This window comes from Elephas maximus, chromosome 4 (assembly GCF_024166365.1).
Source record: "Elephas maximus indicus isolate mEleMax1 chromosome 4, mEleMax1 primary haplotype, whole genome shotgun sequence".
Classification (NCBI taxonomy): Eukaryota; Metazoa; Chordata; class Mammalia; order Proboscidea; family Elephantidae; genus Elephas; species Elephas maximus.
The window spans coordinates 57570764-57597612 of NC_064822.1; the positions used below are offsets into that span (position 1 = coordinate 57570764).

Sequence of the window (26849 nt, forward strand, 5' to 3'; positions counted from 1 at the left end):
AAATGGCAACATTTTAAAAACAAAATTCATTTTCTCTGAATAAATTATTAAAATTGTTTTTATGATTTTTTATAATAAAACATATTCTCCTTCCCTTTTTATAATATGGAAAGATGAAGAAACTAACCACCACATTACCCAAAATGCCACAGAAAACAAATAAAACATATGGAGAATATAGTCATTCTGACGTTCTGCCCCAAACAACGTGACAGAGGAGACTTATAGAACTAAACTAGGACAAAGAACCTCTTCTAATTCTAAATCAGCTTTCTGCTACCGTTAAATCTAAAACTCTAAATACGAAAAACCAGGAGACTGGAGAAGCAAGCAAAGTGAAATAAACGGAAGTTACAGAGCACAGAAGGGAATGTTGATAGCATCTGCGTAAGCAAATTAAACTCCAAGCTACATTATCATTTATAATCAATCAAGCAAGAAGCTGTACAATTTTACACAGAGTTTCAATGCAGCTCAGATTCGAATGCTCAATTACATTTTCCAGGTCAGTGATTTATTATAAAGATAAGAAATTTACTGTAACACAAAACTACTTCAAACCATAGGGGAGAGCTCTGGGAAGGCGGCGCCCAATACTAATCCTATTGTATGACATGCTTGGCCATCTGCTATTGTTCCACTTCATTCTCTGAGCATCGGTTATGCCAGTGCATGCAAATATGTTCACTACCTAGAAACTAGGAGACTACGGGTCGGCAGCAGTGGCCCAGAGAGAACCAAAAATAGTCCAGGGTGTGTCACTCACAATCCAGCTATTGTCATAGCTGTCATTACGCTCAGAAAAATTTTTTTCAGTGCATATCTAGATGAATGCCAAAGAAACACAGTGTTCTTAGCATTCCTTCTTAAAAATTACAATGATATTTCTACAATAAATAACATTTATAAAAGAAATGATTAGAGAATAACAGATGCCAGAGAACAAGAAAAGGATGAAAGGAGAGTTATTATACCCTACGGGATAAGTTTCTGAATGAAGAAGCAAACTAGGTTAAATGCTACACAGTATTAAGGCATCTCCTGGGATATCTAAAGTTCTACCTGAAAGATTATACTTCAGTATCCCCATTGCAGATAAATTCCTAAAGCTTTCCAATGAAAAACTTCAGGCACTGAGAAATAAAAAAAAAGTGAATTCAATTTTTTGGTTTCCAAAATAAACAGGACAATAAAGTTGACTACATATACTGAAATCATTCTCATTAAGAATTGGGCATAATTGCCAAGAGATCAGATAATCTCAGAGTATATGATAAAAAAGGAAAGATCAGAGGCAGAGCTCTACTACAGATTGTTATGAATGCATATTTCAAAATTGAAGAACAGAAGTCTAATTCTAGGGTAAGACACTTTAGAAAATAACACTCCTCCACATTTTTATTCATACTGCTCTCCAGGCCTCAAATGTTCCCATCACCCTCCTTATCTACCTAGCAAACTTTCATTCATCTTGTAAGATAAGGCTCCTAAGACTTTTTTAGACTCCTTTTCCTCAAGGTCAAATTTAAAACACCCTTTTGTGTGTCCCAGTGTACTCCATTTGTACTTCTATCATAAAGTCCTTAACTCCCACAACTCTGGAACTCTTGAGAGGGAAGATCACATCTCATTTGACTTTATAGTCAGCATAGTGCCTAGCATATAGCAGAGGGTGCTAAACTGGATGCATGAAATGAAGGCAGTTTAGGAAGATTAGGACTTCTAGGAAGCCTGCAAGGATAATTTTGATAGTGCAACTATAAATGTGCTCAGTAAGGAGAAAAATCAAAGAATATTTCAGTGAATACAAACATATAAACTGCTTAGAAACACAGGAAAACATGGGTGAGTGGTAGAGGCCCTGACAAAGCCAAAAATAGTTGAGTGTATCATGTTGCTCACATTCCAGGCATCATCATAAGAACTGTACAGCTTTCCTGAATTTTTATCCTGAATATTCCCTTAGCTTAAATAATAATATTTTTACCACATATGCCCCTAAATATTATAATGCTGTTTTGTTTATATTTGAGCTTAAAAAAAAAAAAAAGGTATCTTCCATGACTTGTTTTTCACATAATATTTCTAAGATTTCATCTATATTGCTGCATGTAGCTATAGTTCATTCACATGGACTGCTATAAAATATCACAATTTATTTACTCATTCTTCTGTTAGTGAACATTTGCATAGTGCCAGGACTTTTTGTTTGTTTTCTAATATCACCTAGGTTACTACACATCTCCTGGGGCCAGAGGGTACTCATATTTAATTTAACAAGATAAATGTCTTCAGAAGTAGTAGCATCAATTTAAACACCCAACAACAGCATGTGAGGCATCCAACTGCCATCCTTACCAACACTTGGTATTGTCAGGCTTTAACTTTTGCCAATCTAGCATGAAATGGTAAGTATAAATCGGTATCTCAACATGGTCTTATTGTATATTCTCATTGCAATAGTGTTGAACAATTTCTCACATTTATTTGCCATGTGTATTTCTCTTCTTACATTAATTTTTTCAGAGTACATACACATTGTTGTCAAGTCAATTCTGATGCATGGCAACCATACATGTGCAGAGTAGAACTGCTCCATAGGGTTTTCAAGGCTGTGACCTTTCAGAAACAGATCTCCAAACCTGTCCTCCAAGGTGCCTCTGGGTAGGTTCGAACTGGCAACCTTTCAGCTGGTAGTCGAGCACTTAACTGTTTATGTTGGCCAGGAACTCCACATAGGCTGTAAAAGTATTTAATTATGCACCCTAACATAAGGCACAGGGACACACATGAACACCAAGATCAAGTGTTGTTTCTGGGATAGAATAGAGGGGAATATCAAGGAATGATATGCCAGGGAAGTTCAACTTTATTTGAAATTTTACTTCTTAAACTGAATACAGTTACTTATATTACTCTCTATACTTTTGAGTATCTCTGAAATAATAAATTTTTTAAATATATAACAATTAGGGGAGTACCGATCAGGTACTTTGCGGAATGTTTCTCAGCTTGGATTTGTCTGACGTCTTTCTCATGATTAGTCTGGGGTTGTGAGTTTCTAGGAGGAGGACAACAGAGGTGGTGTGCCATTTCCATTACATCGTATCAGGGATGCATACAATCAGCCTGACTCATCGCTGCTGATGTTGACCCAAATTATTTTTTTACACCCCAGGGATCTTAAGGCATTGAGTCTTAATAAAAAGTATGAGACATCATGACCCAAAAATGAATATTAGCAGTAAGAATGGCTCAAATCAGACTTAATTCTGTTTAGCCAGTTTATAAGCAATTGTTTAAATATAAAAAGAGTTACAAACACCTCTGAATTTGTCCTTTCCCTACCAATATGGTCTGTTTTTAGAAAACATTTTAGTTCTCCTATTCTACTTTCAATGCTTTAACTATCAAAAGAAAGCTTCTATCTGGGAATAAAGGCAGGATATTGTTCCTACTAGCTTATTCAAGGTTGGGAAAGAAAAAAAAAGAACAAGGGAAGTATGGGCTAGGTAGTTTTCACACATAAGTACATCCAAACTGCATCTGAGTTCCTTCATTATTACGATGTTTGGCATTGTCTGGGAGAGCTGCTTCAAACGTCCACTGTGTTTAAAGTTAACACACACATTTACAAACATGTCATCCAATACCAAATGCTTTGCACAATAAACTGTAAGACAGTGCACTATGAATTCCCCCAAATATATCCAAAGCAACCTTGCCTTAACTCACAACGATGATTCTGTTCTTCTTAAGGTCTCAGTGATAGTCATAAGATTATAGTACCAGAAGCTAGTTTCATTTTGTTTTTTCACAAATATATACGTGCGTGTGTATATATGTATATATATACACATACACACAGTGCTTTAGGTGAAGGTTTGCAGCAAATTATTTTCTCATTAAACAATTAACATGCATATTATTTTGTGACATTGGCTGCCAACCCTGCGATGTGTCAACGTTCCCCTTTTTGATCTTGGGTTCCCCAATTCCATTCACCCAGCTCTCCTGTTACCTCCCGCCTTCTTGTCCTTGCCCCTGGGCTGGTGTGCCCATTTAGTCTCATATACCTGGTTGAGCTACATGTATTACTGTTTGTTTTATAGGCCTGTCTAATCTTTGGCTGAAGGGTGAGCCTCAAGAGTTAAAAGGACTTCAATATTGAGTTAAAAGGACGTCTGGGGGCCATACTCTCACTGTTTCTCCAGTCTTCATCGGACCAGTAAGTCTGGTCTTTTTTTGTGAGTTTGAAGTTTGTTCTACATTTTTCTCCAGCTCTGTCCAGGACCCTCTATTCACAATCCGTCAGGACAGAGGTTAATCTTTAAATAATATTAGGTAGGCAATTTTTTTTAATGTTTACTCCACCATCACCCATGCTATTCCCCAGCAACCCACAGAGCACGCAAAAGCATGAAAACAAAATAATAATAATATTCAGTTACTCTAAATTCTTGCTCAAGTAATACACTCTGCCTCCATGAGACTTTTCAAACTGTCAATCTCTTTCTTGTCTCTATACAGCATAACACATACATTTTGTGCTAGATGTGTCTTGAGAAACAAACAAAAAAAAAGATATAACATAGAATTTAAACTAAGTTCCAGCTATCTGCACCACTCTTCTTTCCCTGGTCCCACGGATAGTTTAAAAATATGACTACAGTGCAATAATAAATGCTGCTCCGACATTTAATGTTTGAATGAAAATGTGGAAAAAGTTGTTTCTCCTCCCTAAAAATATACAAAACTGCATGTTTTAGCAAGAAAAAAATGAATTGCTCCTTTTAAATATTAGTCATTTTAATATAATGAAAATTATGTAAATCCTCCGAGAACTTCCAACTATCTCTAAACATAATACAGCAATTTTGCTTATGTGGATTTAAAAATTAAAGCTGCCTCTATACTCTCAGCAAACAATTGTCCAGGAAATACATTACAAATTTGATTCTGACCATGTTACTATGCTAAATTCTACAACAAAATAATTAGACAAAACACAAAGGCTCTAAGCACTGAAAATAATACATACAGAGATAACTATCTTAAAAGAAGCATATTAATCTAAACCAGTTTTGAATGTAGCTGTGTTGTCATCTATCTGATGTCTGTTTTAAGACAAATCAAAGTTTGTAACGTGACAAGTAACGGAGGCAGTGTAGAGCAGGGTAGTACAGTTGAAAAAGCACAATTACTGGCCCTCCTGTGAAAACTGAACAGGCTCAACAAAGATAATACATATAATATTTATATGATGCTATTTAGTGTCAAAAAGCTTTAACACATCACCACATAATCCTCCCAACAGGAAAGTTGTTGTAGTAGGAAACCATCGTTTTCTAGCTAAACAAATTTGTGCAAATGAACCTCTCTTAACGTATAACACGTCCTGGTTTTTTGATTGGTGGTTGTTATTGTTGCTTTTCTGTTTGTTTGATTTTGCTTTGGGGCGAAGGACTGGGATAGTATGGGAGACAGGATACCAAGGGGAAAACTGGTTTATTAGCAGACACTGAAATCAACTTAATGGGTCAGGACTAACATTTTTTATTTAAGGAGTAGGAGGAGGTAGAACAAAGTACATCAGATACAGTAACGGTAAGCATATTTTGTGAAATTTTTGCTTTAGCTGCATCTCTCTAAAGAATTATATCTATATGTGGATATAGATGTGTGTATATACTGGGTCATGGTGTAAAACGTATTTCTTACTATGTGTCATGATCCAAAAATCTGAAAGCCACTGATTGTGATAGAACAATCAGGATTTAAAAGTTACTGCCACACTAGATAAAGAAATAAAGGGCATCCAGATTGAAAAAGAAGAAGTAAAAGTATCTCTATTTGTAGATGACACGATCTTATACACAGAAACCCTAAAGAATCCTCCAGAAAACTACTAAAACTAATAGAAGAGCTCAGCAGAGCCATCAGGATACAAGGTAAACATACAAAAATCAGTTGAATTCCTCTACACCAACAAGAGGAAATCATCAAATCAATACCATTCACAGTAGGCCCCAAGAAAATAAAATACTTACCACAGATGTAAAAGACTACAAGACACTACTGCAAGAAACCAAAAGAGAGCTACGTAAGTGGAAAAACATACCTTGCTCATAGATAGGAAGACTTAACATTGTAAAAATGTCTTCTACCAAAAGCCATATAGATACAATGCAATTCCAATCCAAATTCCAACGACATTTTTTTTAATGAGATGGAGAAACAAATCACCAACTTCATATGGAAGGGAAAGAGGCCACAAATAAGTAAAGCATTACTGAAAAAGAAAAACAAAGTGGGAGGCCTCACACTACCTGATTTTGGAACCTATTATACCGGACAATAGTCAAAACAATCTGGTACTGGTACAACAACAGATATATAGACCAATGGAACAGAATTGAGAATCCAGACAAAAATCCATCCATATATGAGAAGCTGATATTTGACAAAGGCCCAAAGTCAGTTACATAGGGAAAAGACAGTCTTTTTAACAAATGGTGCTGGCATAACTGGATATCCATCTACAAAAAAATGAAACAAGAACCATAACTTACACCATGCACAAAAACTAACTCAAAATGGATCAAAGACCTAAATATAAAATCTAAAACAATAAAGATAATGGAAGAAAAAATAGGGACAATGCTAGGAGCTCAAATACATGGCATAAACAGTATACAAAACATTACTAACAATACAGAAGAGAAACTAGGTAACTGGGAGCTCCCAAAAATCAAACACCTATGCTCATCCAAAGACTTCACCCAAAAGAGTAAAAAGATTACCTACAGTCTGGGAAAAAGTTTTTAGCTGTGACATTTCTGATCAGTGTCTGATCTCTAAAATCTATATGATACTACAAAAAACTCAACTACAAAAAGACAACCCAAATAAAAAATGGGCAAAAGATATGAACAGGTACTTCACTAAAGATGCCATTCAGGTAGCTAACAGATACATTGGGAAATGCCCACGATCATTAGCCATTAGAGAAATGCAAATCGAAACTACAATGAGATTCCATCTCACTCCAACAAGGCTGGCATTAATCCAAAAAACACAAAATAATAAATGCTGGAGAAGTTGTGGAGAGACTGGAACACTTATACACTGCTGGTGGGAATGTCAAATGGTACAACCACTTTGGAAATCGATTTGGTGCTTCCTTAAAAAGCTAGAAATAGAACTACCATACGATCCAGCAATCCCACTCCTTGGAATATATCCTAGAGAAATAAGAGCCTTTACACGAACAGATATATACATACCCATGTTTATCGCAGTGCTATTTACAAAAGCAAATAGATGGAAGCAACCAAAGTGCCCATCAACGGATGAGTGGATCAATAAATTATGGCATAGTCACACAATGGAATACTACGCTTCAATAAAGAACAATGATAAATCCATGTAACATTTCATAACACGGAGGAATCTGTAAGGCATTATGCTGAGTGAAGCCAGTTCCAATAGGACAAAGATTCTTTGAGACCACTATTATGAGAACTCAAGAAATAGTTTAAACAGAGAAGACAGTATTCCTTGACAGTTATGAGAGTGAGGAGGGAGGGAGGCAGGGGGTATTCACTAATTAGATAGTAGACAAGAACTATTTCAGATGAAGGGAAAGAAAATACACAATACAGGAAAGGTCAGCACAACTGGACTAAGCCAAAATGCAAAGAAGTTTCCTGAATAAACTGAATGCTTTGAAGGCCAGCGTAGCAGGGCCGGGGGCTTGGGGACCATGGTTTCAGGGGGCATCTAGGTCAACCGGCATAATAAAATCTATTAAGAAAACATTATGCGTCTCACTTTGGAGAGTGGCGTCTGGGGTCTTAAATGCTAGCAAGTGGCCGTCTAAGATGCATCAATTGGTCTCAACCCACCTGGAGCAAAGGAGAATGAAGAACACTGAAGACGTAAGGAAAATATGAGCCCAAGAGACAGAAACCAAAAAAAAAAAAAGCCAAACCCAGTGCCGTCAAGTCGATTTCAACTCATAGCGACCCTATAGGACAGAGTAGAACTGCCCTATAGAGTTTCCAAGGAGCACCTGGCGTATTTGAACTGCCGACCCTTTGGCTAGCAGCTGTAGCACTTAACCACTACGCCACCAAGGTAAATCAGAGACTACATCAGCCTGAGACCAGAAGAACTAGATGGTGCCTGGCTATAACTGATGACTGCCCTGACAGGGCATACAACAGAGAAGCCCCAAGGGAGCAGGAGAGCAGTGGGATGCAGACCTCAAATTCTTGTAAACAGACCAGACTTAATGGTCTGACTAAGACTTGAAGAATGCCAGAGGTCATGGTCCCCAGACCTTCTGTTAGCCCAAGACAGGAACCATTCCCAAAGTCAACTCTTCAGACAGGGATTGGACTGGACTATAGGATAAAAAATGATACTGGTAGGAGTGAGCTTCTTGGCTCAAGTAGACACATGAAACTATGTGGTCATTTCCTGTCTGGAGGGGAGATGAGAAGGCAGAGGGGGACAGAAGCTGGATGAATGGATACAGAAATACAGATGTTGTCTCATTAGAGAGAGAGCAACCAGGAGTATACAGCAAAGTGTATTAAATTTTTGTATGAGAGACTGACTTGTAAACTTTCACTGAAAGAACAACAAAAATTAAAATAAATAAATAAATAAAAGTTACTTCCACAGGGTTGTAAGGATTAGATAAGATTATAGATATAAAGTAACTAGCACAGTGTTAGGTTTTATTTTTAGAACTATGATTACTTAAGAATAAAACACCAAGCCAAACCTGTTGCCATCAAGTCGATTCCGACTCATAATGAAGTGTTAGTTCTAACTTCAGACTTCTACTCCAGTTATTAAAAACGCTCAAAAAAAAAAGTTCTTTTTACCTAGTTAGAACAAGAAATGCATCATTTACAAACAGCCTTTGGGTTCTAACCAATATATCTTTTTTCCAGTGACAGTCATTATTTTAAGACTTCTTTAGTAACTTGCTGTCATGTTCTTACGACCTTAAAGGCAAAGTTTAGTAATGACCACAGACCCATGCTATTTTTCTCCATTTTGGTTTCAAATGAAGTCATTCTATATAATGAGAGCCAACGGAAAAGGGGCTGGATAATAAATGTTTCAAAAGTCAAATATACGTCCCTAAGAATATGATCTAAAAAAGTGATAATCCAGCATGTCATCAACATTTCAGGTGTAATCTGCCTACAGCAGACATAGATGCTCTGAACACAGTAGTGAAACAAGTCTGTGCAAAAAAATGCTTTCAGAGACTTGCATTGTACGCCACCAGATGAATTAAATCACCCTCCCCCACCAACACCACCACTATGATAAACAATGAAATTTAGGATACTAACATTTTTACTGGTAACATCCTATGCTAAAGGAAAAGTTTAATAGGAGACTGAAAGCACAAGAAGCTAATGATTTATTATTAATCATATTAAAATAACTGAATAAATCCTAGTCTGCTAAAAGTCAGATTTCTCTCGACATTTTATTGTGCCTAATAAGAACTAAATACGTAAGCAGCACAAAAGAAGAAAAATACACAATGATCAAGTGGATCAGAAATGGACGAATGGTTCAGAATAGTCTACTATTTTAAGTCACTATATTGAAAGATCAAAAGGAAAAAAAAAAAGGCCCACTAAACATGACTGTCAAAAAGGCATGTGTTAAAATTTGACATCCGTTAAAGTCCCGATCTTTGAAGAAACTCATTTGACTTAGATGGATACATCCTTAACGTGATATATCTATGAATTTTTATCCAAAAGTAAGCAACATACTTGAGGGAGACAATTAAAAGGATTCCCATTCAGATCAGATATAAAACATAGATGTCCATTATCACCATTATTATTTAGTTAGTATACATAATTAGAGGAGAGAACGAAATGAAATGCAGACATTAAAACAGAAGACATTAAAATAATAATTATTTGAAAATAGTATTATTATATACTTAGAAAACCAAAAAGAATCAACTAAAAGAAAAATCAATCCAAACCTTAAGAGAATTCAGTATGGTAACTAAGCATAAAACATAGCAATCACAAGCCTTCACATATTAAAAAACCAACAAAAAGCAGTTAGAAGACAATGAATATAACCCTGTTCACAACAGACAGAAAATCTAGTAATAAACTTTAAAAATGTACAAGATCTATATGAAGCTTCATTAAAACACTTCTGAGGAACACAAAACCTGAGCTCATGAAACCACAATTGTCAATTCTCTCTAAATTAATTATTCTACAAATTCCACACAATCCCAATGAAAAACACCACAGAAAGAATGGGAGCCAAGGGTTGAGACAAGATGATTCTAAACTTCATACAGAAAAATGGGCAAACAAAAATAGTTAAAATATCTCTAAAAAAGAAGAGTAGCAAGAAAGGAAATCGCCTTATTAGTTAAGATTTTTTTTTAAAAAACACAATAATTAAAGCAAAGTAGTATTGAATGCACAGACAAATCAATAGAAGAAACATGCTAAAATGGAACTTTTGAAGTATGTCACAGAAGCCTTAAAAATATCAACTGACTTTGGTGAAGGGTAAGACAGTACACAATACTGGGGAAGCCAGCACAACTTGTACAAGGAAGGTCACGGAAGCTCCACAGACACATCCAAACTTCCTGAGGGACGGAATTGCTGAGCTGTGGGAACCATGGTCTTGGGGAACATCTAGCTCAACTGGCATAACATAGTTTATAAAAGAAAATGTTCTACATTCTACTTTAGTGAGTGGCATCTGGGGTCTTAAAAGCCTGTGAGAGGCCATCTAAGATACTCCACTGGTCTCACCCCTTCGGGAGCAAGTAATAATGAAGAAAGCTAAAGATACAAGGGAAGGATTAGTCCACATGACTAATGGACCACACCTACCATGGCTTCCACCAGGCTGAGTCCAGTACAACTAGGTGGTGCCTGGTTAACACTGACTGCTCTGACAGAGATCACGATAGAGAGTCCCGCACAGAGCTAGAGAAAAATACAGAACAAAATTCTAACTCACCAAAAAAGACCAGACTTACTGGCCTGACAGAGACTAGAGAAACCCCAAGAGTACGGCCCCCATACACCCTTTTAGCTCAGTACTAAAGTCACTCCTGAGGCTCGCCCGCCAGCCAAAGATTAGACAGGCCCATAAAACAAAACGAGACTAAAGGGGCACAATAGCCCAGGGGCAAGGACTAGAAGGCAGGAGGGGATAAAAAAGCTGGTAATAGGGAACCCAAGGTCAAGAAGGGGAATGTTGACATGTTGTGGGGTTGTTAACCAATGTCATAAAACAATATAATCCAGTGCTGTCGAGTCGATCCTGTTTAATGAGAAGCTAGTTCTGTAAACCTTCATCTAAAGTACAAGAAAATACATATATATGTATCAACTGATAAATATAAAAAAAGTCTGATACATTTTACACACACACTCACTCACAAAGTCAAAGCTGAACACAAAATATATCGGGAACTCACATCAAGACTAAAAACAGTTAACTTTTTAATTGGGTAAAGAAATCCTACAAATCAATTTAAAAAAAAATACAAATACATAAAGTATAGGAACAGGTAATTTACAGAAAAAATAAAAAGAAATCTTAAACATATAAAAACACACTCAACCTTACTTATAAAGAAAAAACTGCAACTACACTGACATAATGTTTTCTCACCTATCAAAGTGGCAAAAATATCAAAAAGTTTGTGAACACACTCTAGACAAGTATGTGGGAGAAAATGGCACTTTCATACACTGATGGTGGGAATAAAAGCTGGTAAATCCTTTCTAACCCTACTTGGCAAAATACATCGAAATTAAATGTACATATCCTTTCACCTAGCAATTCTACTTCAGGGAATTTATCCAAGAAATATACTTTACACAGGGATAGAATAAATATGTACAGCATTTTTTACTGCAGCATTTTACGTAAAAGCAGACAATTTGAAACAAATTAAATGTCCCTCAGTAGAAATCGTATTAAATAAACTGTAGTACATATACACAATGCCATCATTTAAAAAAACCCTTAGTAGGAGCTCCAAAATATATTAACTGAAAAAAAAAGAAGGAGCAGACAATGAGGAATGGGTGCCATTTGTGTTTAAACACACATTTTTGCTTGTATATGGAGTACGCTTTAAATGTTTCTGGAAGATTTAAAAAACAGGTAAACAAAAAGAATACATTTTTGTTTAATAGGTGCAGGAAGTTTCTGGAAAGATACATAAGAAACAGATAAGGGGAACTGCGTAGTTGGGGGGAAGATGAAAAGAAGGATACAAATATGTGTAAAATTTAAAACAATAAATTAGTACCCATTAAACAAAATATAAACAAAAAAAAAAAACCCATTTGCCACTGAATCAATTCTGACTCATAGTGACCCTAAAGGACAGAGTAGAACTGCCCCATAGGGTTTCCAAGGAGTACCTGATAGATTCAAACTGCCAGCCTTTTAGTTAGCAGCCATAGCTCTTAACCAATGCTCTACCAGGGTTTCCAAACAAGATAGAGTCAAACTATATTTAGAGCATTCAAATTTTTATGATTATTTATGGACAACAAATGAAAAATAAACTCATATAAACTACAGCTATACGACATGATCCTCTGTATATAAAAGATGAATTTGAGGTTTAGTAAAGAGTTTTATTCTTGGACTACTGTCAGAGGTTAAAAATAAACTGGGACAATGACAAACATTTCTAATTTATCACCTGACAGATATGAACAATATATACCACTGGCTAATATAACTGTTACCTCAAGGGCACCCCTTACTTAAAAGCTAAAAAAAAAAAGAAAGGCGGGGGGAAGGGATGGTTGTTATTAGTACTTTTCCTATTTATTCCAATGTTAGTCTCTTTCGAATAACAATTAAGGGAAAGGAGAAAAGAAATTCTTCCCTGCCTTGACACAGCTACATGATAAATTACAGTAGCCATGTTTTTCTATTCAAATTTGTCATCTTATTAATCACGTAGATAGAGTGGCAACTATCATGGCATTACAGTTCCTATAAAAGAGGATAAGAAGAGGTAGAAGAATGTCAATTCAAAACACTTAGGCAATTGACAAGTTACGTAACAGAAACAATAGCATGGAAAATGCTATTGAAACATACTAATAGTGTTTATTTTAAAATTTTAAAAACTGAATATGCAGAGCAGTTTTAACTATCTACTGCAAAAACAGTTTCAATTACTAACCTCAAAAATATAAAAAGAGGGATGAAAAAGAAATTTTGACAGCTCTTAGGTATAACTCAGTGGTAGGAACAAGGACGTGTGCCAGAGGTAGGGCACTGAAGTCAGATACCTGCACCTCACCTTCTTCTGAAGAACATTAACCTTCCGCTCCTTCACATCCAGCATATCCTTAAGGTCATGTATCTCTCCCGCTTGTGTCCCCTTCTCCTCAGCCATTTCCTGAATTTGTTTTGTCTTTTTATTCAGCATGGTTTCCTTCTCTTCCAAACGCAATCGGAGGGCATCCACCTAAGAATGCAAAAGTTTACATATGACTATTTTAAAGGAAAGGACTATAATGCCTGTAGTTGTCCAAATGCTACTTATATAGTAAATCTTTCATTAGAATCAAATAAAATACTTCTCTAAATTTAATTGTTACCATTTAGAAATTAACTCTACAACTTTGTGGGCACTTTTATACATTTTAAGTCAGTTAAACTTACACAGATTATACCAGAATACATAGCTCTGAATCAAGGAGACAAAATAGAGAATTGCTATAAAAAGGTTATAAAGAAGTTGAGTTTTCTACTTCTAGAAAAGTAATTTCTCTAACTTTTTGTCCATCAAAATCACCTGGAGGACTTATTAAAACACAGACCTCCAGGCCCAGCCATCAGTTTCTGATTCAGCAGGGGGTAAGGTTCAAGAATTAGCATTTCTGCTCCAGGAAACCTAAAATCATGACACTGCTGTATGAGAAAATACAATCTACCCCCAGGGTGTGATACTTCTAGGACAGAATATAAGAATACAATTAGTTATCCATACAAGGCAGAAACAAAGGCCTACTTTCAGACCCCAAAACTAATCAGCTAAATTCTGGTATCTCGTTTCAATTATTCCTGGAGTTTAATAGCTTTCATTAGATATAACTTTAACATAACTAGAAATCTACTAACATTTTATAAACCAATGACAGCTAATTTTATCCAGCTTTTAGTTATCCCATGCATACTTACACACTAATTTTTTGTGTGTGTTCTGCTTTTCCACTAAGGAATAATAATTCAGCAAACATTTACACATTTGATTACAGCAAAACATGGAGGTGGATTTCTTTTAAGTAAGACAGGGCTGTTCCACAGATATACAATGTGAGGCATATATGCAAGCCACATATGTAATTTTAAATTTTCTAGTAGCCACATTAAAAAATAAAAAAGAAACAGGTAAAATCAATTTTAATAATCTATTTTCTTTAACCCAATATATCTAAGATATTTTCATTTCAACATGTAATCCATATAAGAATTATTAATTAGTTATTTTACATTCTTTTTTTTTGTACTAAGCCTTCAAAGTTCAGTCTATATTTTACATTTACATCACATCTCAATTTGAAATACTAGTAAGCTACATTTCAATTGTTCAACAGCCACATGTGGCTGTTAGTTATTGTATTGGACAATACAAATCTAAGATACCAAGTATGTTTCTATAAAACACCTCTCATCATTAACTTATCCTATATGGTTTTCCTGTCTAACTACTGATTAACCCGCAAAAGAAAAGCAGGTAATATAAGTAATGACTCACACTGAAAGTATGGCAAAACTGTCAAGAATGATCTAATATTATACTGAACTACAAGGTAACTGAAAATCAGTACTGTGTGTAGAGTCGTACATACTGCTCAGTAAATTCTACAGAAAACTTCCTAGGAGAACAGTCTTAATTGAGACTACTATAGCTAAGTCATTAAGTACTTACAAATTATGCTGGACTATTTTGGAAAGGAAAAATATGTAGATAAACCAGATTTCACTCGGCTGAACTACATTTCCACCAACTACTTCTGTGCCAAGAGTCTCACCAAGCAAGTATTTGGGGAAGCAATCTTTTCAGATCTCATTTATAATTCTTTACGACAAGTTCTACCATGCCCTCTCAACAAACACTCTCACCTCTAATTTACCTCTATTCTACATCAATAAATCATATGTGATTAACATTACTATCTCCTGGAAAGGTCCACCTAAGAACTTCCAAACTCTGAAAATCTTTTTTCTGAATCACAAACACTGTATATTCTTTTTTCTCCTACTCCTACCAAATCTACTCTTTGTCCATAGCACAAGCTCTGATTTATAAAAAGCGTCCTTATTTCTTTTGTCATTTACCTCACTTTATCTCTCTACTCCCCTTTTTCATCATGTCTGCTTTCTTCACCTCACCCTATGGGTAGTAGAGACATTAAAAAAATTAAAAAGGTGAAAAGGAAACTACCAATGTCTGAGATAAAAAACATACTGGATGAGATGAACAGATTAGGCATTACAGAAAAAAAGTTTAGTGAACTTGAAAATATAGCAATAGAAACTACTCAAAGTGCAAAGCAAGAAGAAAAAGAACAAAGGAGACTAATACTACAAAACACCAAGACTTATTACACAGCTAATAAAAAATAATAAGAGCATGATATTGGTACACAAATAAACAAATAATCATTGCAATAGAGCCCAGAAACTAACCCACACATGTAAGTTTTGATCCTTAACACATTTAATAACACTTATTTTCTAACATACCATATAATTTAATGAAAAGACAAGCCATAGGCTGAGAAAAAATATTTACAAGTCATATATTTCATAAGGACTTGTATCCACAATATATAAAGAACTCTCAAAACTGAAGAAGAAAACAACCAATTTTAAAAATGAGCAAAAGCTATAAACAGGCACTTCACCAAAGAAATACATGAATGGCAGGTAAGCACATGAAAAAGGTCCTCAACATCATTTAAAAAAAAAAAAAAAAACTAAACACGTTGCCATCGAGTCAAATGAAACTCATATGACCCTAGAGGACAGAGTAGGACTGCCCCATAGAGTTTCCAAGGAGTGTCTGGTGGATTCGAACTGCCGACCTTTTAGTTAGCAGCTGTAGCACTTAACCACTACGACACCAGGGTTTCCTCAACATCATTACTAATCAGGAAAATGCAAATTTAAAACCACAGTGAGATATCACTATACACTATTAAAATGGCTTAAATTTAAAAGGCTGACCATACCAAGAATCAACAAGTACGTAGAAACACAAACTTTCATACACTGATAGTGGGAATGTAAAACCACTTTTGAAAATAGTTTGGCAGTTCCTTAAAAAGCTCAGCAGACATACATCTACGTACCATGTGATCCAGCCATTTCACGCCTAGGTACTTATCTAAGAGAATGAAAGAATATGTATATACAAAGACTTGTACACAGATGGTCAGAGCAACTTCATTCATACCAGTCAAAAATTGGTAACAATCCAAATGTCCATTATCGGGTGAACAGATAAACCGTGATGATACATCCATATAACAGAACACTAGTCAGTAACAGAAAGGAATGAACTATTGATACATGCTATGGCACTGTTCAATATGATAACTGTATCCAGGTTTTGGTACCTGGACACAACATGGATAAAACTCAAAATGAAGTACCGATACATGTTAAAACATGAATGACTCTCAAAATAATTACACTGAGTCAAAGAAACCAGATTAAAAAAGAGGGGGAAGGGGAAGGTACATACTATGTGATTCAAGTTATGTAAAATTCTAGAAAATGCAAACTAATACAGGGACAGAAAGCACATCAGTCCTTTTCAGAGAATAAGGCAGGGAAGGAGGAGGTGGGAAATATCAGAGAGGGGCAAAAGGAAGGGATACAAGAAAAATCTGCGAAGTGATAGATAATATTCATTACCTTGACTGTGGTGTTGGTTTTCAGGTGTATGTGTCCAAAGTCATCAAATTGGACACCTTAATTATTTGCAGCTTATTTTATGTCAATAAAGCTATTTTAAAAAGGAAAAATAGTAAAACAGCATGGTGTTGGCATAGGAATAAATCAACAGACCATTGCAACAGAAATAGGAGCCCAGCAATAGACCCATACAGATATAAAACAGAGGTGACATTGCAATTAGTGAGGAAAAGACAGAGTATTCAACAGTTTTTAGACAACTGATACTCATGTAGGGGGAAAGGACAGTTAGAGCCTTAATTTATCATACACAAAACAGAATTATGGTTGAAATAAGAATCTATATATGAAAATGTTTTAAAACTTTAAGAAGGAAATACAGAAAAATACTTTTAAGACACTGAGATATGGAAGAATTTTTTGTTTTAAGACATAAAAAGGATACATTACAAAGGAAAATACTACAAAAACCAACTATGTTAAAATTTAAAACTTCTGCACATCACGGCACCATTTTAAAGTGTTTGTTTTACTGTTTTATCCATTTTTTATATGCCTAAGATATTTCTTAATAAAAATAATACTAAAGTATAAAAGGCATATTTATACCTTTTTTTTTTTAAAAAAAAATGCCGATATTTTATGAATTGGCCAAAATTAAATAACTCAACTTTCAAATTCTATTTCTAAAATTTATGACCATTTACAATTACCTCCCAAAATTGAAATACATATAAATCTAGCAAAACATGTACAGGATCTGTATGCTAAAAACTACAAAATGCTCATCAAAGAAATCAAAGCAAACCTGAAGAAATGTGCTCCTCCCTTAAACATTCTGTGAATTGCAAACTATGAGTTAAGGTATGTCAAGATGGCCAGCCTACTTAATATTTTCCTCAGGGACAAGGAAAAATAAAAGCTTATTTTGTAACGACAGAAAACGTATTTTCCTGACAAAAGAAAAGAACTTCATAAGTCAAGCTCTGTAAATTCAACAGATCTTATACTAAAATTTCCAGTTTTAGTACCTGGATTCAGCACTAAAGACCTTAGGGTAAAAATAAAAACCCACTGCAAACAATGATGAACTAACTAGATTACTTGATTATCACTGCATTCTCTAATGGTTTTTTCTAAAGTGCAAATAACAAAACTCTTAGTTTCCATTTGTCTACCTATCAGAAACACTCCACCACGCAAAGAAAGGAAAAAGGTCCAAAGAAGAAATATCAGAAAAGACTGAAATACTGATTCAGTTGGGAGAAAAGGACCACCACCACAAGGACTATTGTGGAATATGAATTCAACAACCAGACTGCTTCAAGGAGCCAAGAGAACCCATTGACCCTTATCCACTTGGCATTCAGGCACAGTTCAAGCCAGCCTACATGGCTACTAATCCTGTTTGACAGTATCAGATTCGGTTCCTACTAGCTGAATGCATAATAGGGCAGCAGTCACAGTGAGTAAAGAGGGTGTTTATTGAATCCTTTGACCCCTCTGCAAAGTTACGGAGGTCAGGGTCTTAGAAAAGTATGTTGTTGTTAGTTGCCATTGAGCTGATTCAGACTCACGGCGACCCCATGTGTACAGAGTAGAACTGCTTCACAGGGTTTTCAAGGCTATGTGGCTTTCTGGAAGCAGATCATCAGGCCTGTCTTCTGAGGTACCTCTGGGTGGGTTCCAACCCCCAAACTGTCAGCTAATAGTTGAGCGATAGTTTGCACCACATACGGACTCCTTAGAAAATTATATGTAACAGAAAATTTAAAAATAATCATTTGCATTTAATGTCTACATTCTAATCTATGTTTTGTACGCTACATATTCCTACCTTTAATACACCTAATCAATAATCACAAGCAAAAAACAAAGCAACTTACCTAAAAAACATTATTTTACCCAGTATCACATAAATACACTGTTAGCTTATAATAAAGGCAAAAAGTTCAGACATTTAAACCTGCAGAAAAGTCTGTATTGCCTAATTTCCTTGTTTCCCATTTCTTCCCAACATCAAATTCAGAAAAATAAAGAGGCTTTTCATCTACAAGTCAGGGATCACGACACAGCAGGAAAACATCCTTCATTGTTTCTAAATGTTTCTTCCATTTGATGGTACCAATGCCTCATAAGGCAGTATCTGTGAGACCCTGTGTGCAACTTCTTTACCAGAAGTACCGAGGTGCCCAAGCTACACTTTCATATTAGATCCCTGAGTCAGGTAAATGACCTGGGAATGTGTCAGTGCTAGCCAGTCATAAATACCTGCATGTCATTTTGAGGGAATGTCAGGTATGGGACCCACAGGAATTGGTGACTGAAAAAGGTAAAGAAATGAAAACTCTTGTTATAAGCATAGAAACCTTTGGTTTAAGTGTTGCTGGAAACGTTGTCTAATACAAAAAATATTTCGTATCACAAATACTAGGCACAAAAGTCATCCAAGTTCATATTCTATTTACTAAATGATCTTTTCTTTACTAAGTATTCAATTCAAATCACTTGCATACACTTATTCTTGGTCAAATTTTTCATGCAATGCAGAATTTAAATGTGTTGGTCTGGAGATGTGAGATAAAAACAACCACAAAAACCACTTCACTACTACCAGATTAATTACTCTGAATTCTACACTGATCTTTTGGTTTGGAGTGAACTAAATTTGTAGTATAATTTTGCGTGAGGTCCATATTTTACAAACCACAAAAAACATATTCAGGAAAACCCCTCATAGACTAGCAAGACACACAGTCATCACCCTAACGCCATTCCTGGCAGGAGGAATAAGACCTTGTTTATTCACATCAACTAAGCTAGAGGAACAGCATCCACCCAGCGTGCCAAGAATCAGGGTCTGCGGTGAATAGGTTATGCCAACATCAACAAAAACAGAACAAAGTTTTCTCTACACACAGTGCTGTTCTGGCCTCTCATGTCTGATCACCAAGTTACTGTCTCAACTTTTTTTTTTTTTTAACATTAGTAAATGTATCTAACTGCATATCAGTTTATTACATCTAACTGCATATCAGTGGTAATAATTAATTGTTGCCCCCCCAAAAAAGTGGCTTGTTCCCTGTAATTCTTCTCTTGGCTTTGCCAATATGACCTCTCCCTTTCTCTCTCTCTGACTGCACCTTTTCAGTTTTCTTCAGTGGATCTTCTTTCATCTTCACATCTTGCTTTATATAGTTTCCTCTGGAGAAACCAACTCAATCCTAGGCTTTAACCATCACCTCCACCATGACAGCTCCAAATCTTTACTCCTAATCTAACCAGTTCTAAAAATCTGAGATTCTAACAAGGGTTTTCTATTTAAACTAGATCTTCCATTGAATATTTAGTTTTTCTTTTAAAGGACCTTTAAAGATCACCTAATCTGGTCAAACATTAATGCATATTAAATCTGAGTGGTATCTGTTATATTACCTTCTGGTATCCTGTAATATTTCATAAATTTTTTAAAAAAGTAAACAACCTAATTTAAACTCATTTTAAAGCTGAAGAAATCAAAGTCCAGCCTAATTAAGCAACTTGTCTAACTAAGGCTATTAAGTATAATTTCCTGCCATCACATTTCCATTGTTCCCATCTAGAAAGGAGGCTGGATGAAGGGCACTGGGCCGTAAGACTGACAGCATACAGACTACATACACAAGTAAACTTATTTTAAAAGGCATTTTCAAAAAGTTGACTTGAGCTCTGTTTGACGCCTCATATTTGACCCTGAAAAAAAAAAAAAAAAAGTTGGAGCATTCAGAGGAACAAAAAGTCTAGCGTGTAAGAGAAAGGTCATATTGGCAAAACCAATAAAAGAATTATAGGCAACGAGCCACTTTTTTCTTGCAATTAGTTATTTCTACTGATATGTCATTAGATAGATCTGCTTAGTAATGTAAACAGAAAAAAGGTTAAGATAGGTTGAGAAATAGTTTTGTGACCAAAAAGGTCAGGGGTAGAGATGTACCATCCCACAGTACACAGTTTATTTACACTTTGTTTACCCAAAAAGAGCTGCAAATTTATAATCTAAAAAACTAATGTCAGTATCTTCTCCACCCACTTCCGCTTGAAAATTCCTAGGAAAGAGGACACAGTAATGGCTATACAGTGTACTGCAATAAGCTGTACCCAGCCATCCAGCCCCGACAGAAACGCATCTACTCTTGTTCTTTGTAAAACTAAGAAAGGCCAACCTAGTGCTTCTATCTTGACCCTTCTAAGCCAACATATTTGTTACATTCCTCATTCTAGTATCAGGACTAAGATCAACTAAGCCTTATAGCCCTATCTATGTGTGAAAACCCTTAGAATCACAGAAAGGGGGATTTCTGTGTCAGAGGGGCCCTTAAAATGTCACCCAATTCAATCTCTCATCCAAAAACTGAATCTCCTTATACAATATCCCTTTCAAACAGACCTCTCTAGCATTTGAACACCTCCAGTAATAACCAGGTACATGGCTGCTCTCCAGAGGCAACCCCCACCCTAGTTTTAATAGGTATAGTAAAAAGTTATATATTATCAGGAAGTAAAAATATAAATAAAAATGTTTTTCTGGTAGTTTTACCCATTGGTCCAAGTTATACCCCACAGGCCAAACTCTCTTCCATATAACAGCTATTCAAACACATGCAGACCATCACGTACCCTCAAAAGTATTTTTTTTCCAAAGTACCCTTCAACTGTTCCTTAATATGTCATGGTTTCAGAGTCTTTACATGTAAACGTGCTTCAATTTGTCAATACCCCTCAAATCATTATACCCAGAACTAAACATAATTATTTTAAGTGTAGTCTAATAACTACTTCCTTATTCTAGACATCTCTGAAGTAACCTAAGACTTCCTAACTTTTTTTTTTTGGTAGCCACTAGCCAGAGGCCTGGTATGCATGGGGAAGTTGGGCAATAAATAAGGAAGACATTGGAAGACTTGATGTCTTTGAGTTACGGTGTTGTGGAAGAATCCTGAATATACCAAGGACTGCCAAAAGAATGAACAAATCTGTCTTTGAAGAAGTACAGCCACAATGCTCCTCAGAAGTGAGGATGGTGAGACTTTGTCTCACATACTTTGGACATGTTATCAGGAGGGGCGAGTCCCTGGAGAAAGACATCATGCTTGGTAAAGCAGAGGGTCAGAGAAAAAGAGGAAGACCTTCAAAGAAATGGATTGACACAGTGGCAGCAACAACGGGCTCAGGCACAACAATGGTCATGAGGATGGCACAGGGCCGGGCAGTGTTTCATTCTGTTGTACATAGCGTTGCTATGAGTCAGAACTGACTCAAAGGCACCTAACAACAATAGCCAGACACTGAGGGAATACTTAATAAGGCTATTTTGTGTTATTATTTTTTTTTTCTTAAATGGGGCTTTTTTGTTTGTTCTTTTTTGCTAGCTTTTCACTGGAGAAAAGGAGACATGGCAAATAAAGACTTTTACATTCATTCTATTAAATTTTATGCTTCTAGATTTAGCCCATTACTCTGCTCTGTAAAATCTTCTGGAATGCTGAATTTCTCATCTAACATGCACATTACATCTCTCCTCCCCATCTTTTTTTCCATCCAGTTCATTAATAAAAATATTTAACAAGTTTAGAGGATTACAGGGTACTACTGGAAACTTATATGTAGGTTATCATACACCATTAAACAATACCTTTTGGGAGAAGTCATTTTATAGTTATCCAGCTTACATTTCTCCATCTTTTTAAAATTGCTTTGCCAGTGCCTTGAAAAGTACAGAGCTACTGTATCACCCATACATTCCCAATCTACCAGTCTTGAAATCCTACCAAAGAAGAATACAAAATTAGTCTGAGTTGGCTTTTTTTTTTTAAATAATACTTTATTACGTCTTAGGGAGTTCTCCAGTCTCAACTAGCCAAGTAGGTCTGGCTTTTTGTTTGTTTTTTTAAGGAATCTGAGGCTCTATTCCAAATTTTTCTCCCTTTCTATCAGGCTGAGATGACCTATTTTTAATGCTGGCTATTAGTGATCACCACTTGCACTTCAAGGTCCTCACAAGCCTTCTCTCCAATACTCCATTCTAAAATTACATGTAGGAAAAAGATTAGGTTGTGTGTAGATGTAGCAATCCTCTTTCTGGAAAATTAAAGTGACATTCGCCCAAAGTCAACCTTAGAAACTACTCTTATCTTCATGATTCCTCAGTGATGATCAACAGCAGATAAGTGATTTTATTTGTATCTGGGATTTAAATCATCCTAACCAAAAGACAAAAAAACTTCAAAACCAAAAAAAAAAAAAAAACCCCGTGGCTGTCAAGTCAATTCCAACTAATAGCAACCCTAGAGGACAGAGCAGAACTGCCCCATAGGGTTTCCGAGGAGGCTGGTGGATTCAAACTGCTGAGTTTTTGATTAGCAGCCGAACTCTTAACCACTGCACCACCAGGTCTCCGTAAAACAACTTTGTAGTACTTCTCAAACTGGAAATCCTGTTAAAATATAGGCTCTAATTCAGTAGGTCTAGGGTGGGCTCAAGATTTGTGTTTCTAACAACCTCCCACGTGAGCCAATGCTGTGGTCGTTAGACTACACTCCAAGTACCAAGGTTGTAGATCTCTTTGATGATTTCTTACAATTTCTCTTTTCATATAACTGGGGCTTCATTTTCATTTTGCCACTCTTAAAATATACATCTTACCTTTTTTAGTCCCATGATCATCTTCTTGACAGGAAAGACAAACAATGCAGATACAGAATTTCACCTGCTCCATCATCTAGCAAATGCTTAGGCACTGAGCTACTAACCAAAAGGTCAGCAGTTCAAACTCACCCAGGGGTACCTGGGAAGACAGGCCTGGCTTCTGAAAGGTCATAGCTTTGAAAACCCTATGGAGCAGTTCTAATCTGATATAGTATACATGCGGTCATCGACAGCCAGAATCGACCCCACGACAACTAACAACAACAACAACGTCATCTAGCAACGTTATACCAACAAACAGAAGCAAAAGATAAGCTATTCCTTTTAGGATCTGTCCCCTGAAAGTCTTCACCTTTTTCGATCTTCAGAGTTTTTAACTGATCTTGGAGTTTTAGCTTTAACAGACTACTGTGGTTAGGTCTGTGCCAAACTATTATATTGATCTTTGATTATTTTTTCCTACTTGTTATATTTATGTCCTTTTGTCTACTATTCCTTCTTGCATCTCACTCCTTGGACATAATGCCCTTCTTTCTAAAGTACATCCCTTAGCAGCTCTTTCTATGGGGATCCATGGGTAGTAAAAAAAAAAAAAACTACCAATTTTTGTTAGTGTGAAAAAATATCTTTATTCTACCTTCATGGATGAATGACATTTTAGCTAGGTACAGAATTCTGAATTGTCACTTTTTTTTCTCTAACCTCAGAAGATTTTTTTTTCATCTTCTCACTTTTGTTGCTGCTGTTGAAAAATCAGCTATTTGGTATAATTGTTAATCCCTTGTAGGTAATCTATCTTTGCTCTCTGATGCCTTTTAAAGATTGGTTTTTCCATGATTTCATTTTCATCTATGTAGGTATGGGTAATTTCCTGTTCAAGAATAATTTGCTCCTGAATTGAAGTACCCATGCCTATTATCAAGTCAGAAAAAAATCTCAGCAATTATCTCTTTTAAAATGTCCACCCATTCCCTCTATTCTCCACTTTAAACTCCTGTAGATGTTGAGTTGGGCCTTCAATTTCCATGTCTGTTAACCTCTCTTTATTAATTTCTGTATTTTTAATCTCTCCTATTGACCCCTAGGTAATATCTAATTAGATTTATCTCCCAATTTGCTAATTTTCCCTGAACCTCTCTCTAATCTGCAATTTAAAACACCATTTTTCACCTTAATTTAATTAATATCTAAAAATCTGCTTAATTCTTTTAAAATCTGTCTATTGTTATAGCGTTTGCTCTTTGTTCAGGCTTTAAATCCTTCCTTCATGTATTTAATAATAATAACTAACATTTACCGGAGCCCTGGTGGCACAGTGGTTAAGAATTCGGCTGCTAACCAAAAGGTCGGCAGTTCAAATCCACCAGCCACTCCCTAGAAACCCTATGAGACAGTTCTACTCTGTCCTATAGGGTCACTATGAGTCAGAATCAACTCAACGGCAATGGGTTTGGTTTTTTAACGTTTACTGAGTGCTACTATACACATACATGTATTAATTCATTTAATTCTCAAAACACTCTATGAGGTGATGCTTTTATTTTTCTCACAGATGAAGAAATGGAGGCACAGAAAGTATAAACTTACACAGCAAGTAAGTGGCAAAGCCAAGATTCAAAGACACTATACTAAACAGTTGGAAACCCTGGTGGCGTAGTGGTTAAGTGGTTAGGCTGCTAACCAAAGGGTCAGCAGTTCAAATCCACCAGGCGCTCCTTGGAAACTCTATGGGGCAGTTCCACTCCGTCCTATAGGGTCGCTATGAGTCGGAATCGACTCTAGGGCACTGGGTTTTATACTAAACAGTAGGAGCCCTGCTGGTGCAGTGGTTAAAGCACTCGGCTGCTAACCAAAAGGTCAGTGGTTCAAACCCATTAGCCGCTCTGCAGGAGAAAGATGTGGCAGTCTGATTCTGTAAAGATTACAGCCTTGGAAACCCTATGGGGCAGTTCTACTCTGTCTTATAGGGTCACTATGAGTTGGAATCAACTCGGCAACGATGTGTTTTATACTAAACAGTATTGCCCTTACTACATGACATCAGCTTTTTCTCTTAGTAGTGCTGAAACAACATCTCAACATGCTCAATCATTGTGGAGAGTGTTCCCATGCTCACTAGTCCATCCTTTACTTTAATCATTTATTTTACAGTCTCATCCTGATCTTCCTAAGGGTCTAACCATCTATTTCTTCTTATTCCTGACATTGGCTCAGGATAGATTAAATTCCACATATGATTAAGTAATTTAGAGTTGTAAATTCATTCTAAGCAGGGCTTTATCTGTGGGACTCTTCATAGGCTAGGTTTCAAGTATGTCCCTTGAGAGTAGTTACGTATATTTAAACTCAAACCTGCAGGAGAACAGACTTCTTTCCCAAAACTCAAACTTGTCTAGCCAATGTCAGGTGAGTAAGTCAATCTTTCACGTTATCTACTACTGGTAAAAAAAAAAAATTAGGAGAAATTTTTTCTAGTCTACCTTTTCTTATGAGGATCCTGCATTTATACAGAGTTATCAGTTTCAATTCCCTACTTCATTTAGGACTAAGGCATATCTGCTGTTCACATGGCACCATTAAAATCCAAGCCTCTTGGTTACCAAAAACAACAGCCCTTCAGGACAACCATAGTGTGGAATCCTTGCTGACAGATACTTAGTGTTGGAAGCGATAAGGAAAGATAGGTAATCAATGAGAATCAATGTGGTAAGAGAAATTACACCCAGTTTACCCTCACAGAAGTTACACAGTCGCAATTATTGCTTCCAGACCTTTACTCAGACAAAGAGCCAAATTACTCATATTCCTCAATTCATTTAAAACTATGACAGATTCATGCAAAGTTCCACTCTTACTTTACTACTATTTTATTTTTCCACTCATGTCCAATCCCCATACCCATTTCCCCCTTAAGCAGACAGCCATTCTAATATGTTTAATATATGTTCTTGAACATTCATATGCAAATGATTTCTGACATCAACTACCTGGAGTTGGGCCAACTTCACATGTCAAGGACACAACCCTCCAGGCTGCCAAGTCTGCCCAAGACTTCAAACACCAGCCACAAGCTCAGGGTTCCCTAGGCCACCCTCACTTCTGACCAGTTGGTTATGAATTCTGAGTACCAGACAGGAACCCAGAGGTCCCCAGGCCATGTTCACTTTTGA

General features: G+C 36.2%; 1 protein-coding gene across 12 annotated transcripts in view; it reads right to left on the reverse strand.

Moving 5' to 3' along the window:
• The window catches only part of ERC1 (ELKS/RAB6-interacting/CAST family member 1), a 530770-nt gene that overhangs the window by 368091 nt on the left and 135830 nt on the right, over nt 1-26849 (reverse strand). For all 12 annotated transcript variants that reach the window (XM_049885108.1, XM_049885107.1, XM_049885109.1 and 9 more), the window contains one exon: nt 13367-13534. In XM_049885108.1, the coding sequence (XP_049741065.1) occupies nt 13367-13534 (168 nt within the window). The remainder of the gene's footprint in view (nt 1-13366; nt 13535-26849) is intronic.